The 16,115-nt window shown below is 37.8% G+C and overlaps 1 protein-coding gene across 4 annotated transcripts; it reads left to right on the top strand.

Annotated features, from left to right (window-relative positions):
• Positions 1 to 661: 661 nt before the first annotated feature.
• NPM1 (nucleophosmin 1) lies at positions 662 to 15,903 on the top strand. 4 transcript variants are annotated; one of them, XM_021698300.1, is made up of 11 exons: positions 692 to 943; positions 3,017 to 3,096; positions 3,877 to 3,996; positions 4,330 to 4,423; positions 4,752 to 4,858; positions 4,977 to 5,044; positions 8,949 to 9,006; positions 9,566 to 9,649; positions 10,345 to 10,446; positions 12,631 to 12,705; positions 15,547 to 15,903. In XM_021698300.1, the coding sequence occupies exons 1-11, from the start codon at positions 886 to 888 to the stop codon at positions 15,583 to 15,585; spliced, it is 885 nt and encodes a 294-aa protein (XP_021553975.1). In that variant the 5' UTR covers positions 692 to 885; the 3' UTR covers positions 15,586 to 15,903. The 4 variants fall into 4 exon arrangements, with proteins under 4 accessions (XP_044772775.1, XP_021553975.1, XP_021553983.1 ...); XM_021698308.1 differs by lacking the exons at positions 12,631 to 12,705; positions 15,547 to 15,903 and adding an exon at positions 11,490 to 11,822; XM_044916839.1 differs by lacking the exon at positions 9,566 to 9,649 and having other exon boundaries at positions 770 to 943.
• Positions 15,904 to 16,115: the final 212 nt, after the last annotated feature.

Below are 16,115 nucleotides of genomic sequence, written 5' to 3'. Positions count from 1 at the left end.
AGCCCTTTTAAAATCTTGTCTGGAAAAATCAACCAGGCTTGGTTCTTGTCCTGCTCATATGGAAGAGGTTCACTCAGCCCCCTTTAGGCCCCTAAATGACATAAAGATGAGGGATTTCAACTTCAGAGATGTTTCCTCAGAAAAGAAAGAGCTATAAAAGCAGTTGAGTAAGTCCGGACAGTAGCTACATCTTTTCTCCCCAACAAAGAATAATCAGTAATCCACTGTTTCTGGCACCTGAAGCTTTAACTTTGGGGAAACAATGAACTCTTGAGCCCAAGCCTTCAGGTAAGTCAAAATCCCTAGGCGGTTATGCTTGTCTGGAGGCCTGAGAGGCACGAAGTGATGGAGAAAGGTGAACTGAGCTGCTCTCTGGCTCACTTACAACCGGCTCGCCCTCCATACCTAGTACAGCTAAAGGTTGCCGTCGCCATTTTGCAGGGTGGGCAGCGCAGAATCCTGGCGCTGAGTCGGCCCGCCAGAGCCGGAGAGGACGTGGAAGGGTTGGAGGGGGGTAGCGCGCGCTCCAGGGAAAAGCACGCGTGCGCACAGACGGAGGCGGCGGAGGGGTGGGGCCGGGGTACGAGTGCGCGTGCTCGGTGGGAGCCCGCGAAGTACCTGGAGGAGGTGGGGGGCGAGGTAGAAAGGAGTGGGGTTGAAGAGCGCTTGCGCGGGAGGGCGACCGTCCGGGGAGGGGGGCTCCCGAGCACGCGCGCGGAGACGGGACTTAGGAAGCTCTCGCGAGATCTTCACGATGCTATATATGTACGCAGGGAGCCCGCGTCCTTTCCCTGGTGTGATTCCGTCCTGCGCGGCTGTTGTGTGGAACAGTAGTCGTTTATCTCCGTCCGCCTTCTCTTCCACCTAAGTGCGTGCCACCACCCCATGGAAGATTCGATGGACATGGACATGAGCCCCCTGAGGCCCCAGAACTATCTTTTCGGTAAGTGCTGGGGGGTTGGGGCGAGGCCGAACAGGGCCTGGTGGCTTTGGCGGGGTGGGGGGGGGGGGCGGGAATCTTCCTGAGGCCTGGGCTGGTAGGGAAAGCTGGGCAGCCTAGAGGTCTGAGGGAGGGAAGCGAGGTGCCCAGGCCTTGCAGCCTAAGAGATAGGATAGGAGGTCAGGAGAGGAGAGCTGGAGCTCGAAGCGGTGGAAGGAGGGGCGGCCTGAAGCCTGGGGCCGGAGCGATCCGAGGCCCAGGGCCTGAGGTAACCAGGCCCTAGAACCAACAGGCTGAGGGTTCGGCTTTGCCTGGGGGCACGCGGTAGAGCCACGGGCATGATTTTCTCTCGGGCTGTGTGATTTCGTAGGCTTGTGATTTCCTGGCTGGTGTCTTTGATGCTGGGCCCAGGCTTGGTGCTGGAGGTTGTGGGAGTCCGTGGTGTGGGGCATGGTCTTACTTTCTGGGGGAAAAGGGTATTTAGAGCCTGGTGTTGTCCTCAGGCTTCAAGAGTGCGGAGCTCTAGTGCCGAAATTCAGCCCCAGTGCCTCGGCCGGTTGCGGGGGGAGGGGAGGCGCGGTCCGGCGTGAGGAGGCCGCAACCGCTGGGAGCACGTGGTTGCCACGTGGTTGGGGGAAGGAGGGGGTGGGGGCACTACATCCGGGTCTACTTGGTGTCTTGTCACCCCGGACCCTGGCATCCTGGGGCTTAACTGAAGCTCTTGGGCGGGAAATGTTGGGTGAAGTGGCTAGTAGAGCCAAGATTCTGGAAGTCTTTGTTCAGTGCTTAATATCTATGATGGCAGTTCTCATTTATAGAGCACTTTTTTTTTAATCTCACATTGGGAGATTGAATTAGCCCACTTTGCAGATGACGATACTGATGCTCAGAACTGAAGTGACTTAACGAAGGTGGTACTTGTAGGGAAGTAGAGACTAGATGGATCTAAACCAAGACCCTTGCCTCTAGAGCTGGTGCTTTATGTATTTATGGAGGGAAGGCTGGTGGAAACAGCTTTCTGTGCCGCGTTGAGCAAACAGCTTTTTTGAAAAGATGGGAAATGTATGTAGGGTTCAGTTTGGGTCAATAACAGCTGGTACTGTTTTGGAATCTTCCCTCCCCTCTCCAGAACGCAGTACCATAGTAGAAAGAGGCCAGCTTTAGTTTTCAGTCTTAATGAAATTAACTGTAAGCCCTATCTTTGTCAGGCTTTGGAGTTAAGTGCAAATCCTGCCCCACATTTGTTTCTTTATGTATCATGCTGATATTTGTTAACTGAGATAACATTTAGGCATCTTTGTACCCCTCACTGTTAGATGGCAATTAAATGGAATCATTTAATTAAAATTATTCTGATGGTACTTCAAACAACTTGCCTTTTGATGGAATGGGAGTAGATAACTTGCACTATATGTTAAGGTTTTAATTCCTAACCATTTTGAATAGCCAGGTTTCTGATCAGTTTATACCGTATTTTTGTGTTAATCTTTTCTATTGGAAATATTCCTAGGATATATCTATTCTTAAATATAATTTCTGAGGATAATTTAAGGTACATTATTTCTGTTAATTTCAAAGATGGGATACTGACCCCTGTAGCAAGTTTTGGTCCTTTTACATTTGTGGTTTTTCTCTTGGAAATATAAAATGTTCATGTAGGTGTTCGTGTAACCATTCTCATTTCTAAATTTGCCACTTCTCTTGGGTGCTTAGGTAGGTAATTCATCTTTTTAAACAGTAGGATTCTATCAATACTGTACATTAGACTTAGTTTCAGATACTGGTTTCAGTTCCAGATTTACTAGCTCTTTGAGCCTCTTTCTACCTAAAAATGGTAATTAGTGTAGTTGAAAATGAAATAGTATAGTGGGAAAGTGGAATTTATAAAGCTGTGTGTGGATGTTATTTGATGTTTACAGACCTTTGTGTTTAAGAAATCCAGGATAGCTACTTCTGCCTTGCTTTCTGGTATCTAGAACAGTAGAAAATTGTTCACAAAACAACTGTTACCTTTTTGGTTGTCTTCCTTTAAGTTTTCAGTGTTATTTTTTGTTTTTGTTTTTTCCTTCATTACAGGTTGTGAACTAAAGGCTGACAAGGATTATCACTTTAAGGTGGATAATGATGAAAATGAGCACCAGTTATCTTTAAGAACGGTACTTCAATTTTCCAAACTACACTACTTTTCTTTTTTTTTTTTTTAAAGATTTTATTTATTTATTTGAGACAGAGAGAATGAGATACAGAGAGCATGAGAGGGAGGAGGGTCAGAGGGAGAAGCAGACTCCCTGCCGAGCAGGGAGCCCGATGCGGGACTCGATCCAGGGACTCCAGGATCATGACCTGAGCCGAAGGCAGTCGCTTAACCAACTGAGCCACCCAGGCGCCCTACACTACTTTTCTTGATATCAGCTTATTCCTTTTTGTGCAACTTAACACTTTGATAATATCTCATAACTGAGTATTGTATATACGTGATAATGTACCTGTGGTATAAAACTTGGCATCTTTACCTCTCGTTTGGTAATCATGTGAAGTTCAGTCACACTACTGTTCATCATTCCATATTTATGTACTTTGCTTCTTTAGCTGCAGTATAAAACCCTTTAGGGCAGCGATGAATCTTTTTTGTACTCCCCAGTAAGGCCTGTAGCCTTATTGCCTAACTTGTGGTAGGTGGCCAGTAAATGTTAAGTGATCCATAGTATGGGTAGTTGATACCTACAGCTATGCCATCAAATATATTTCTGTGCATTTGTTCAAATGTGTCAAGTATGAGAAATTGATTGGCAAGGTGACATAAAACTTGAAGAAAATGCACAAATTAGTTTTCTATCAGTGGTAATAGGTTTATAATTGCTTTTTTTTTTTCTTTGAAGACAAATACTGGGATTGTAAAATAGAAACTTAAGCTGAAATACTATTTTTGTTCACAGGTCAGTTTAGGAGCTGGTGCAAAGGATGAATTGCACATTGTTGAAGCAGAGGCAATGAATTATGAAGGCAGTCCAATTAAAGTCACACTGGCAACTTTGAAAATGTCTGTACAGCCAACGGTAAGGGCACTTAAACTTTGGGTTCTATGTCAAGGTCTAATTGTATTGGATTAAAGTAGATGTCATTTAGGCTACACCAAGGACTTAGAAGGAGGAATTTCCTTTGGTTCTTCTAGTAGCAGTAGCTGCGTCTTCTGTCACTGGTGTTGAATGATCACTCTTGGACATAGTGGTTTGCTACTTGTTTGTCAGAAGTGGAAAAACAGGTTCACTGGTTTGTTCATTTGGCTTATGAGTTTGCCTGTAATGCCTATTAACACAAACATTTTTCTAAGTCTGTTGTCAACAGGTTTTTATACCGAACCTTTAACCTTAGAAGTTTCTCCTTTTTAGGTTTCTCTTGGAGGCTTTGAAATAACACCACCTGTGGTCTTACGGTTGAAATGTGGTTCAGGGCCTGTGCATATTAGTGGACAGCACTTAGTAGGTATGTTATTATGTATTATGTTATCTATTCTCAAATGCAGTTGTTTTGTTCCCTATTTGAAATTTGAACAGTATGCTTAGTTCTAATACTATTATCTCTGTAATTGTTCAAATGGAAATAATTGGAAAAGTTTTTTTTTTTTGCATTTAAGACCTAGTAGAATATTAGCCCTGAAAAGTACTTTGTAAAAAATTTCTGTTCCCAATTTGCTGTTTTTCTAGTAGAGTCTTTGTTTTTAAATGCTCATTACTGTATGTTAATGCCCCTTTTTTTCTGAGTTCTTGCTTGTTGGTTGAGTTTTAATAGCGGCTAATAAATTTTATTTTAGCTGTGGAGGAAGATGCAGAGTCAGAAGATGAAGAGGAAGAGGACGTGAAACTCCTTAGTATATCTGGAAAGCGTTCTGCCCCTGGAAGTGGTAGCAAGGTTCCACAGGTAGGTGAAATTACTGTGGATATCGTATTCTGGCCTTTACTTTTGTGATTAAGGTCAGCACTTAATCATGATTATATGGGTGTGTATATTTATATATACTTTTTTTTTTTTTTTTAAGAAAAAAGTAAAACTTGCTGCTGATGAAGATGATGATGAAGATGACGATGATGACGAAGATGACGAAGAGTAAGTATGCTTTTAGAAGCTTGACAGTTGTATGGGGAGTAGTTTATGAAAATTAATTACTACAGTCATCCTGTGAAATTAATACAATTAAAGGGTAAATGGTCTGTGGTTGTCACTTTGAATTAAAATAGCTGAATTAAAGAATATTTTTGGGATTAAGAGCCTTTAAAACACTGCAGTGTATTGCAAATTTTCAAAAGAATATGCAGCATTTCCCAAATGTATTTGACTAGATACACCTTTTTTCTGAAGAAGATTTAGTGAACCTGTGATAACAAGTCTGCTGGTACTTTTTTTATTGAATAGTATATCCTAAGTGGTTGGGTAGAAAGCATCTGAATGGTTCCAGCTACATTCATTTTTTAAGTTGTCACTTGATTTTTTTTCCCCCCCATAAAGGATTTTGGCTCATGGTTCTTTAGTCCTTACTGATAAAGTAAGATTCTTCTAAAAGAGATCAAGAAGGGGTGCCTGAGTGGCTCAGTCTGTTGGGCCTCTGCCTTCTGCTCAGGTCATGATCCCCCAGGGTCCTGGGATCAAGCCCTTCAGCAGGGGATCTGCTGCTCCTGCCCCTCCCCCTGCTCTCTCTTGCGCGCGCGCGCGCGCTCTCTCTCTCTCTCTCTCTCTCTCTCTCGTGCTCTCTCTCAAGTAAATAAAATCTTTAAAAAGATTAGAAGATTTTCGAAGAGGATTTAAAATTTGGTTGGAAACAATTTGATGATTGATTTATTAAACTTGATCAGGCTAAGGTAGAGTTACGTGCACACTACGGAATAAAATGCTATTTTAATTGGTCTTTCCTATGTGCAGTAATAGTAACTTCTGATAAGTTGAACTTTTAATTACTTGTCAGCTTTGTTCCTGAGTTCCCAGGTTGGTCCATATGTATTTATTGAAAACACAATTCAAATAAAATCTAAGAGAGGCTGATCAAACACATACTAGGTAATGATCAAATATGAGAGTTAAGTTTTCAGTAACTTCCAACTAGCCAAGCTGGTTGTTCTTAAAAACCTTTGAGCATGACAGTTGAAGGCAGAAAGTAGGAAAAGACAGAGTTGAATGCTTAAACTCAAGATGACCTGCATGTCAGACTTAAAACAGTATAGTTCGTGTTTTATTGTTAACTACTTTTGAGAATAGGTATCATTAGTCAGAATTAAAATGATATACCCCAAGAGAAGAATGGGAAATGGACTAAAAAACAAATGAGAAAAATGGATGGTGTATGTACTTAAATTTGAATTTTATTTAGTCCTTGATTTTAAATTACCTTTCTGTAGGTTTACTGTTTATGTCCAGTAGCATATTCAGTGAGGAGATAATCCCTCCTAGGAAGGCTTTGGAGTAGGACTCGATGGTTATCTTGATTCTGCTTGGGTTTTGAAAGATTCCCGGTCTTTAAAATGGGTATATTTCCTGATACAACCACAGTGTAGAATAGTTTTGTGTTCTTCCATGTTCCCTCTAAGTTGTCTTTAAGTTTGGTAGTGTGGGAGGAATGAAATAAATATATATAGATGTTAATCAAGGTCCAAATATAAGGGAAAAGGTGGGTAGTCAGATAAATGTATAGGTAGGGATAGTTAAATAAAACTGATAATTGGTTTTATAGAAATCCTTGTTACCTTGTTTCTAGTGTGGGGAGGAACATACAGGGATTGGGTTCTAAAGTCAAAATTGACAGAATCACTTTAAAATAAAGGACTCTGTATATGTATGTGTGTGTATATATAGCTTTACACGTGCTACATGATACTAGGCCATCATATTAAATTTACCCCAGTTCTGGAAAGATGGTTTTTTTGGTGCACAGAGATGAAGTTGCTCCTGTTTTAAATTTAGAGACTAAATGTGGAAAAGAAACAAATTTTGGCTAGTATAAAAGTTAGGTTTGTGAAGTAATTAAAACATGAGCTAGATCCACTATTAGCTAATACTTACATGGATTTCTCAGATTAGATTTTTCCTCCTAATTCACCTATTTAGAATTAGAATGTACCATTCAGTGGTTCTTAGTTATATTGCACAGTTGTGCAGTCATCACGGTTTTAGAACATTTCCTCAAAAAGTAACCATACTATAACCGTTTATATTTTCCAGCTCTAGTCAACGACTAATGTACTTTGTCTTTTATAGATTTGCATATTTTAGGTATTTCATGTAAATGGAATCCTACATACAATATGTTATTTTTGTCTTTGAGTATTTAAGAACCATGCATGTTGTAGCATTACTAGTACTTGTCTTGATATTATTGAGTTGTAAGAGGTTTTTTATGTTTTGGGACAAGCACCTTATCAGATATAATTCACAAATATTTTTTCCCATTCTGTGGGTTGTCTTTCCACTATTGAGTGGTATCCTTTGCACAAGTTTATTTCTTTATTGCCTTCTTTGTAATTGAAGCATAGCTGACCATATAGTGGTCACATTGTATGTGCACATTAGCTTAAATTTTTATGTTTTTAATGATTCGTGAAGTTCGTTTTATTTCTTTTGCTGCTTGTGCTTTTGGTATTAAACCTAAGAAGCCATTGCCAAATCTTCTGAAACCTTTACTATGTTTTATATTTAAATCTTTGATACATTTTGAATCCATTTTTGTGTGGTGTGGTTACGGGAACCAACTTAAATTCTGCCCGTAGATTTCTAGTTGTCCCAGCACCATTTGTTAAGACTTTTTTCACCATTGAATTGACAGTCTGATCACTGTTGCTGAAAATAATTACTATAAATATATGGGTGTATTTCTGGACTCTTCAGTTCTGTTGATGTGTGTCTATCCTTAAACACTGGTAAAACATCTTGATTTCTGTTGCTTTGAAAGTTTTTGGGGGTTTCTTTTGAAAACACTTAAGTGAATCCTCCAACTTTGCTCTTTTTCAAGATTGTTTTTGGCTGCTTTGGGTTCTTGAATTTTGATACAAATTTTAGGATCAATTTCTACAGAGAAGCCAGCTGGGACTCTTAGGGATTATGATGAATCTGTAGATTAATTTGGAGAGTTGCCACCTTAGTAAGAATATTTCCACTGATCTGTGAACATAAGATGTGTTTTTATTTAATTTCTTCAAACTGCGACCTCCAATTTTTATTTTCATTCATTTAGTTGTAAAAGAATGCAATATTTACCATCTTAACCATTTTTTAAGTGTACAGTTCAGGAGTGTTAACCATATTCATGTTGTAGTAGATCTTAAACTCGTTCATCTAGTAATACTGAAAATAATACTCATTGAATGAAAACCCCTCATTTCCACCATTCTCCAGCCCCTGGCAACCACAAATCTACTTTTGGGTTCTATAAGGACTATAAAGATTACTTTTGATGCCTCATTAAGTGGGATCATACAGTATGTGTCTTTCTGTGACTGTTCTGTTTCAGTTAACATAATGTTCTCAAGGTTCATCCATGTTTAACATGGGACAGGATTTCCTTTAAAACTGAATATTCCAGGGGCGCCTGGGTGGTGCTCAGTCGTTTAGGTGTCCGACTCTTGATTTCAGCTTAGGTCATGATCCTCAGGGTCTTGAGATAGACCCCCCCCCCCCGACCTCATGCTTGCTTGCTCTCTCAAAAATCTGAATACTGTAATAATAACTATCAGAATAATCTGAATATTCCATTAGTTGTATATATGACATTTTCTTATGTGTTTGTTAATGGATATTTGGGTTGCTTCCACCTCTTGGAAATTGTGAATAATGCTGTAATGAAGACGAACATGCAAATAGCTCTTCAAGATCCTGCTTCTGAATCTTTTGTCAATCAATCCCCCGAAAGTATGAAAGTTCTTAATGTCTTGATTGACTTAAACTTGTAGGTTCATCTAATTTCTACATATGCTTTTTTGGCTTATGAGTGCATGGAATCAGTAATAATGACTCATTTCATTTGTAGTGATGATGATGATGATTTTGATGATGAGGAAGCTGAAGAAAAGGCTCCAGTAAAGAAAGTAAGTAGGGGGCGCCTGGGTGGCTCAGTTGGTTAAGCGGCTGCCTTCGGCTCAGGTCATGATCCTGGAGTCCCAGGATGGATTCCCGCATCGGGCTCCCTGTTCGGCAGGGAGTCTGCTTCTCCCTCTGACCCTCGCCCCTCTCATGCTCTCTCTCTGTCTCATTCTCTCTCTCAAATAAATAAATAAAATCTTAAAAAAAAAAATAAGTAAGTAGGATACAATGGTATGAGGTTGTCAGAAATAACTAATAACAGAAATGATGGAGATTTTTTAGTGCTTTTCACTTGTTTTGTAATTAACGAAAACTGGCTTGGGAGGAGTTGATGATCTCATACTTAAATTAGTCCTGAGTAGGGTTTTCGTCCTAAAAACTTTCCTAGTGGTACAGAACGATCTATTTTCTTTATCCATGTGGTCTTCTCCCACTTTGTTAGTTCAGAATGACTGTTTTGTCTTAGCCTGACTGCTGCTTTTGTTATGTGGTTTGGGGAAGTTTTATTTGCTCTCATGTCTGTTGTGTAGGAGGGCATTGATTAAGATTAATTTCTAATTGCAGTCTATACGAGATACTCCAGCCAAAAATGCACAAAAATCAAACCAGAATGGAAAAGACTCAAAACCATCAACACCAAGAACAAAAGTAAGTGGCAACATACAAAAACACAGCTTTCATTGAAGTAGTTAGAAAAATTAAAAATTCTCCTGTGAAAGAAGCTAGTCTGAAATTTGACATTGTTTGGAGAATACTCGTAATTGGTGTCTCAAAGAGCTAAAGTGTGCTGGCTGGTAATTATTGTCTAGATGTATGGCTGCTGGCATTCTAGTGGAGGAGGATGCCAACAGAAAGATTTTTATTGCATTACAAACAGTTGTGTCCTGTAAGGAGTTGGTTGAAAGTATTATTTTAAGGCATAGTGCAGTTTTTCAACCCTGGCTGTGTGTTAGAATCTAACAGCTTAAAAGAACCACAGTACTTGGGCTTGGAGATTATTAGAAGCTACAAGATGGGCCTCAGGCATTTCAAGCTGCATTTACTTGCTTCATTCTTGGGGCCTTTGGGTTTCAATTTTGAAACCTTTTAAGTGTAGAACTGATCTGGTGTGGAATATAAAAGCAAGCTCAGACTATTCCTATTCCTTTTTTAAGGGATGATGTTAAGAGAAAGTTATTGTTCAGACATTAAAATAATGTGACTATGGTTGTGTACATTTTACAAGGAAGGATTGTAAATAAGAGTGATTTTCTTGAGAAAATCCAGGTAGATAGGGGATGGGTCTTAAAAGAGCTGTACTCTTAGGGACCTTTTGAAATTCACCTTTTTTTTTTTTTTTCCAGGGTCAAGAATCTTTCAAAAAACAGGAAAAGACGCCCAAAACACCGAAAGGACCTAGTTCTGTAGAAGACATTAAAGCAAAAATGCAAGCAAGTATAGAAAAAGTGAGTAAAAGGATCTTTCCTGAAAAACTAGATAGGTTTATTCCTTCCTCTGTTAAAATAATAACCATTGTGAAGGCTTGGAACTAGATTGTTTATTTTTTTTATTTTTTATATACCTGCCCCTTTTTGTTTTGTTTTCAGAAATGGATTGTTTTTTATATTCATTTCTAATCATGAGTTTTCGTGTGTGTACTTGAATTTATGTATATTTTATTTTCTTTTATAAAAGAAATACAAGTAAGTTTTAAGATTCATTCTGACCTTAGTTTGATAGTTTCCTTTGCTTGTTCTTTTCTTAGTTCAATAGTTTCCTTTGCTTGTTTTTTTTGGTTGTAAGATGCTACAGAACCAGCAGAGGGCGTGTGAGTCTTTTATAAAATTGCAAGCCTCTGGAAAAGTGGAGACCGTCTGGTTGCTTGTTGGTATAGTTAAAAAATACTCATGATTGACTCTAATCAAACATTTTCCAGCAAATTTGAGTCCTTTCTATTTGCTTTTTGTACTAAGATATTACTGGTCGATATATGTGATATCTTGAATCTTTGATATGCTTACATTTAGTTGCCTTGTGTCTTAGGGGAAATGTGAAGAAATTAGCTCTCATCCTGCTGCTTATTGATTGGGAAACTAAACTTACTAAACCTTAGTGAACTTGGACTTGTAGAATAATACTGAATAAACAGTTTAAGTGTCTTGAAACATTTGAAAACTAATTTTGTGAGTTAAAATATAAGACCCCAATTGGTGAGAGTAAAGGTGGGATGGGATGGTGAGGAAAAGTTGCTGACTCCTTTCCCCATGTTTTTCCTGTGCTAAGTTTTAACCTGGCTTCAGTAGATTTCCTTGTGCAGTGAAGAGTCAATTGGAAAAATAACATTTAGAACCAGAATCTGTGTGTTTTTGCTTTAGTACTACTGTATACCTTTCTAGCTTCTGGTATCACTGCTTTATTTTTACCCCTTGCATACAATGCTAAAATGACATCTTTTAGATTCCCCCCCCCCCCATTTTAATATGGTCCTATCTCCTTGGTTTAATTACAGGCGAATTGAACAGTCCTGGGCACTACTGGTAAATTAAACCCAAAGCTGGGGAGAGAAAAAGGAGAGACAAATATAGTCCATACTGACTGTCATCAACAATCCAGACTGAAGTCTCAGATCCCCTTTCCTGATTTGCCACCCACCCACAGCCCCTTCCAGGCTGGAAGCAATCTCATTCTTGATCTCCCAAAGCACTTTTCTTTTGACTGCTGTGCTTCAGTGACCCCTTACACTTGGCTTTCTATGATGTGTGCATTTGCCTCACCTCTTTGACAATGTTTTAATCACTTTTGTATCTCCCTAGCTGCTCAATAAATATTTTAATGAATCAAATAAGAATGTATGTGACAATAATTTAAAAATGGAAATTACAGTGAGGTTTATTTTCTAGATTATAGAGGCAATTTAAGGATCTTACACCATACCTCTGATCACTAGCCTATTTTGTGCCATGATTTCTTTGGCATTCTGAAACTTTGATCTTTTAAAATGCATAGAAGATTCAGGTTACAAGGAGAATTAAAATTTAGTTATCAAAAGAGGAAACAAAGAGGATATACTTAGTATGTTAAATAAGATCATTCAAAAGTAGTAAGTATTAAGTGATAAACAATGTTGATTTCTTTGTATATGGTACTCAAAAGGGGGGTATACATTTGTATTTGGTTCTGGGTGGTATATAATAGAGTAGGCAATCAAACAGACATTTGAGTGCCTGAAGAATCTCAGGTGTAGCTTATATTTTGTATTTTTAGAGTGGTTGGAGAGAATTTGAAACTGACAAACCTATCAATATGGGAATACTATGAAAGATCTAGGTTTTTTTCTCCCTCTTATTTAAATGTAATTGACATAAGGCGTATTATTAGTTTCAGAAGTAGAGTTCAGTGATTCATCAATCTTCTGTAATACCCAATGCTCATTACATCACTGTGCCCTCCTTAATGAAAGGCCTAGGTTCTAAATATTGTTGCCCAGTAGGTGTTTCTGGGCCTAAAAACAAAGTATTGAAATGAAAGAGTTGAATGGATATGGAATGAACCAATGATCCATGTAATAGCATGAAAATCTGTGAGGGATTTCATAATATCTCAAAAACAGTGTTTCTGTACTTATCCTTAATAATGCTTTTGTCTCCTAGGGTGGTTCTCTTCCCAAAGTGGAAGCCAAGTTCATCAATTATGTGAAGAATTGCTTCCGGATGACTGACCAAGAGGTAACTGAGTTTTCAGGAGACATGACCAAATCCAAATATTTTATTGTGATTTATTTATTTATAATTCTTTTAGTTTCTTTAAGTGTTGGCTTCTTTTAAAAGGTTCCTAACCACAGACAGTACTTCAGATTAAATATATGGAAACTTAAGAGTTTAGTTGGCAGAGATTGAGATGACTCTAAGTATGTTTTTCTCAGCTTTTTATATAGTTGGTAAATTATCTCTTGGTTACTGAACTCACTTTTACTTTTGGTACTCTGTTGGCTAAGGGAATATTCTGTGGTTTTCCTTGCTGCTCCATTTGAGTACTTGAGGTAGTCTGGACTTTTGCTTTCTTGTGCGTTGGCAGAGACCATTTTCTCCATAGGTCTTAGGGGAAGCACATTTTTCTAAAATCAACCTAAGTGTAAAATCTGGAAGCAAGAAGCCAAATTGTAGTTAGTACTCAGTATATTAGTTTGAGTCAGCTGTTAAGTTTTGTATTTCTTACACATTATTTTGTCAATAGAAAAAAATTCATGCATTTTTATTGTCTTATTTATGGTTGCTGACTCAGATTTTAAAGGAAAATGTAAAAACAGGTAAGGTTGCTAGGTGTCTTGTATATACAGAATATTCTGTGTTAAATGGTTTTGTCAACCCCTAAGCCTCAGCTTTTTTCAGTAAATGAAGAACTTTGTCAGTTTGAGCTAATTTTCTGGCAGTTATTTAGTACTTAGATGACTTAAATGGCAGCACTTATTTTTCTCCAGTTTGAAACCCTTTGAAGTGTTTCAACACTGTTTACTATTGTTGAGTTCAGCCTTTGTTTACATGGCGGTGAAATTCAATATTACACTCTTTTGGTTGCTATTCTGTTTGTGTACGTTTGAACCCCAAAATGCCAAGTGTGAATTTTCTGAGTAGTGGACATTTGTTAAAACAAAAATCCTTGTGAAACCACAATATGCAATTGTTAGTTCAGTATTGCATAGTGGAAAGTAAGATGTAAACCAGCATTACTAACAAGGATGATTTCTCCCACTAGTACCAAAGAAAGTGGTGAAATATAATTTGTGATTAAGAAAAATTCAGGGGAAATAAAATAACCAAAGTTGTAAAGGCCTTCCACACAGTGTATTATCAGTCTTGGCAGCTGAAATGACTGAACTCACTGCCTTCAGAAGTATTTTCTGAGTCTAAAATTGAAAGCCTATTTTCAAGTGCAAGGGTGAACTTTCTGCAATATTAAAAAGTAGTTCTGTTTACTCTTACAGAGATTATCAAAACTAAATGCCTGTTTTTACAGCATACCCACAGATAAAGGTCACAACGTATAAAGAAATTTTTCCATTGCTTGTGTAATTTTTCTTGTGAAAAAGAGTTGCTTATGAGGATTTGGCTAGTAAAATCCCTTCCAGATGGGACTTAAGAAATACTAGCAAATCTTTGCAGAAGCTCTTGAATTAAGAGTTAATGAAAACAATTGTACTGCTTTTTGTGGAGAAATGACAGATCAAATTTTGGTGAATATTTATGTAAAGATACAGTGTTTACTCAAAGCAGTGATGATTCTACAAAAGGTGTTTTGCTGTCCTCATTCTACATAGTACTATTCAAGTGACATCTGATGTTTCTTTTGACTGGAGTGTCATTTGATTGTTCTTAAACATTTATATTGAACTGAATGAACAGAGGGTTTTTGTGAGAGTTACTCACATTTAATACTCCGTTCTCTTGTGTTTGAAACCCAGTGGTGGTTGAATAATAGTTGAGAGAATCCTATCTGTCTGAAGCACTGAAATCCTGCTTTTGAAGAAAAGACTCCAAATGTTCTTAGTGACATTTTTAAATGTTCATTGAATAAAGCCTACTTATTTCTTACATATAGTTTTAAATACCTGTTTGGCAGTAGGATTATGTAAATTCAGAGAAGTTCAAAAAACTCATTGAAGTACACTCCATTTTTTAAAGGAATTTGTTGAATCCTTTAGAATTGACAAATATCAAGACTATTTTTATTATATTTTCAAAGATTTTTTAAAGTACCCTCACATCCATCACAGGGTTTGAACCACAACCCCAAGATCAAGATTTACATGCTCCACCAACTGAGCCAGCCAGTCATCTCAAGATGAAAAAGAACGTTATTTATGAATAGGAAAAGAAATGCCAACTTGAAGTGGATAATTAATAACTAGTTAACTGAGACTGTCATATTTAAAGAATGATTCTTTTATATGGATGTTAATACTAGCATGAGAACAAGTGTAGATTTCATTATGTGTCAAAGGAGGACATAGAAATGGACAGGGATACTTTTTGTCAGTAGACCACATTAAATCATTAGATTTTAAGAATGGAAAAGCAGATTATGTCTTGGAAGATTGGTGTTAAGTGGTTTAACAAACCCAGATAAGAACAAGTCTGAGTAGTTAATCTGGTGTGTTACGAGTAAATATAATTTTTTAGTATGCCATAGGCTTAGAAATAAATGTGTTTAACTGTGTGTTCTGTATTTTTATGTGCTAAATCTGGCAGCCCTAAAGCAGATGACGTAGGCCAAACTGGCCTCTCTACTCTTGAATTTCATTTATCTAAGCTGTTACATACATACTAGTACCATTGACTCTGCTTTACAAAGATTCACATGATTTTATGTCTGATTTGAAGTATTTGAAATTAAATTATGTCTGAGTATAAATTTCCTTGAAATCAGTTCTTAATTATGTAGTGGACCTTTTTGGTGGTAGGATGAAAAATAGATATGTTGAACTGTACAAAGAGCCATGGTTTAATTTATTGGTGTCTATGAAGTGTTGTGGTTCTTTAACTGCATTTCTTTTCTTTTTTTTTTTCCAGGCTATTCAGGATCTCTGGCAGTGGAGGAAGTCTCTTTAAGAAAATAGTTTAAACAGTTTGTTAAAATTTTCCGTCTTATTTCATTTCTGTAACAGTTGATATCTGGCTGTCCTTTTTATAATGCAGAGTGAGAACTTTCCCTACCGTGTCTGATAAATGTTGTCCAGGTTCCATTGCCAAGAATGTGTTGTCCAAAATGCCTGTTTAGTTTTTAAAGATGGAACTCCACCCTTTGCTTGGTTTTAAGTATGTATGGAATGTTATGATAGGACATAGTAGTAGTGGTGGTCAGACAAATGGAAATGGTGGGGAGACAAAAATATACATGTGAAATAAACTCAGTATTTTAATAAAGTAGCACTGTTTCTCTTTTCTGTTATTTACCCTTCTTATACTTTGTCAAAGAAATAAATGTACATAGTTAAAAGTGTCAAATAATACCCTAAAATCCCCTGAGAAGCAGTCCCTGCCCTACCCCTCCAAATAGTTCTGCTTCTCAGAGTTAACCCTTCTATTTTTCTTGAGCATTTAATGTTTAAAGCTTCTCACCTCTTGATAACAGGTGATAA

This window comes from Neomonachus schauinslandi, chromosome 7 (assembly GCF_002201575.2).
Source record: "Neomonachus schauinslandi chromosome 7, ASM220157v2, whole genome shotgun sequence".
In the NCBI taxonomy this organism is placed as follows: Eukaryota; Metazoa; Chordata; class Mammalia; order Carnivora; family Phocidae; genus Neomonachus; species Neomonachus schauinslandi.
The sequence above is the reverse complement of the archived record's forward strand: the minus strand, read 5'-3'. Positions and strand labels throughout refer to the sequence as shown.

Bases quoted from the DNA above. Each gene is read 5' to 3' on its own strand.
- NPM1 (XM_021698300.1), top strand. From the start codon at position 886: ATGGAAGATTCGATGGACATGGACATGAGCCCCCTGAGGCCCCAGAAC. The intron at 3,997-4,329 runs GTAAGGGCACTT...TCTCCTTTTTAG, and splicing joins AAATGTCTGTACAGCCAACG to GTTTCTCTTGGAGGCTTTGA. The intron at 9,650-10,344 runs GTAAGTGGCAAC...TTTTTTTTCCAG, and splicing joins CATCAACACCAAGAACAAAA to GGTCAAGAATCTTTCAAAAA.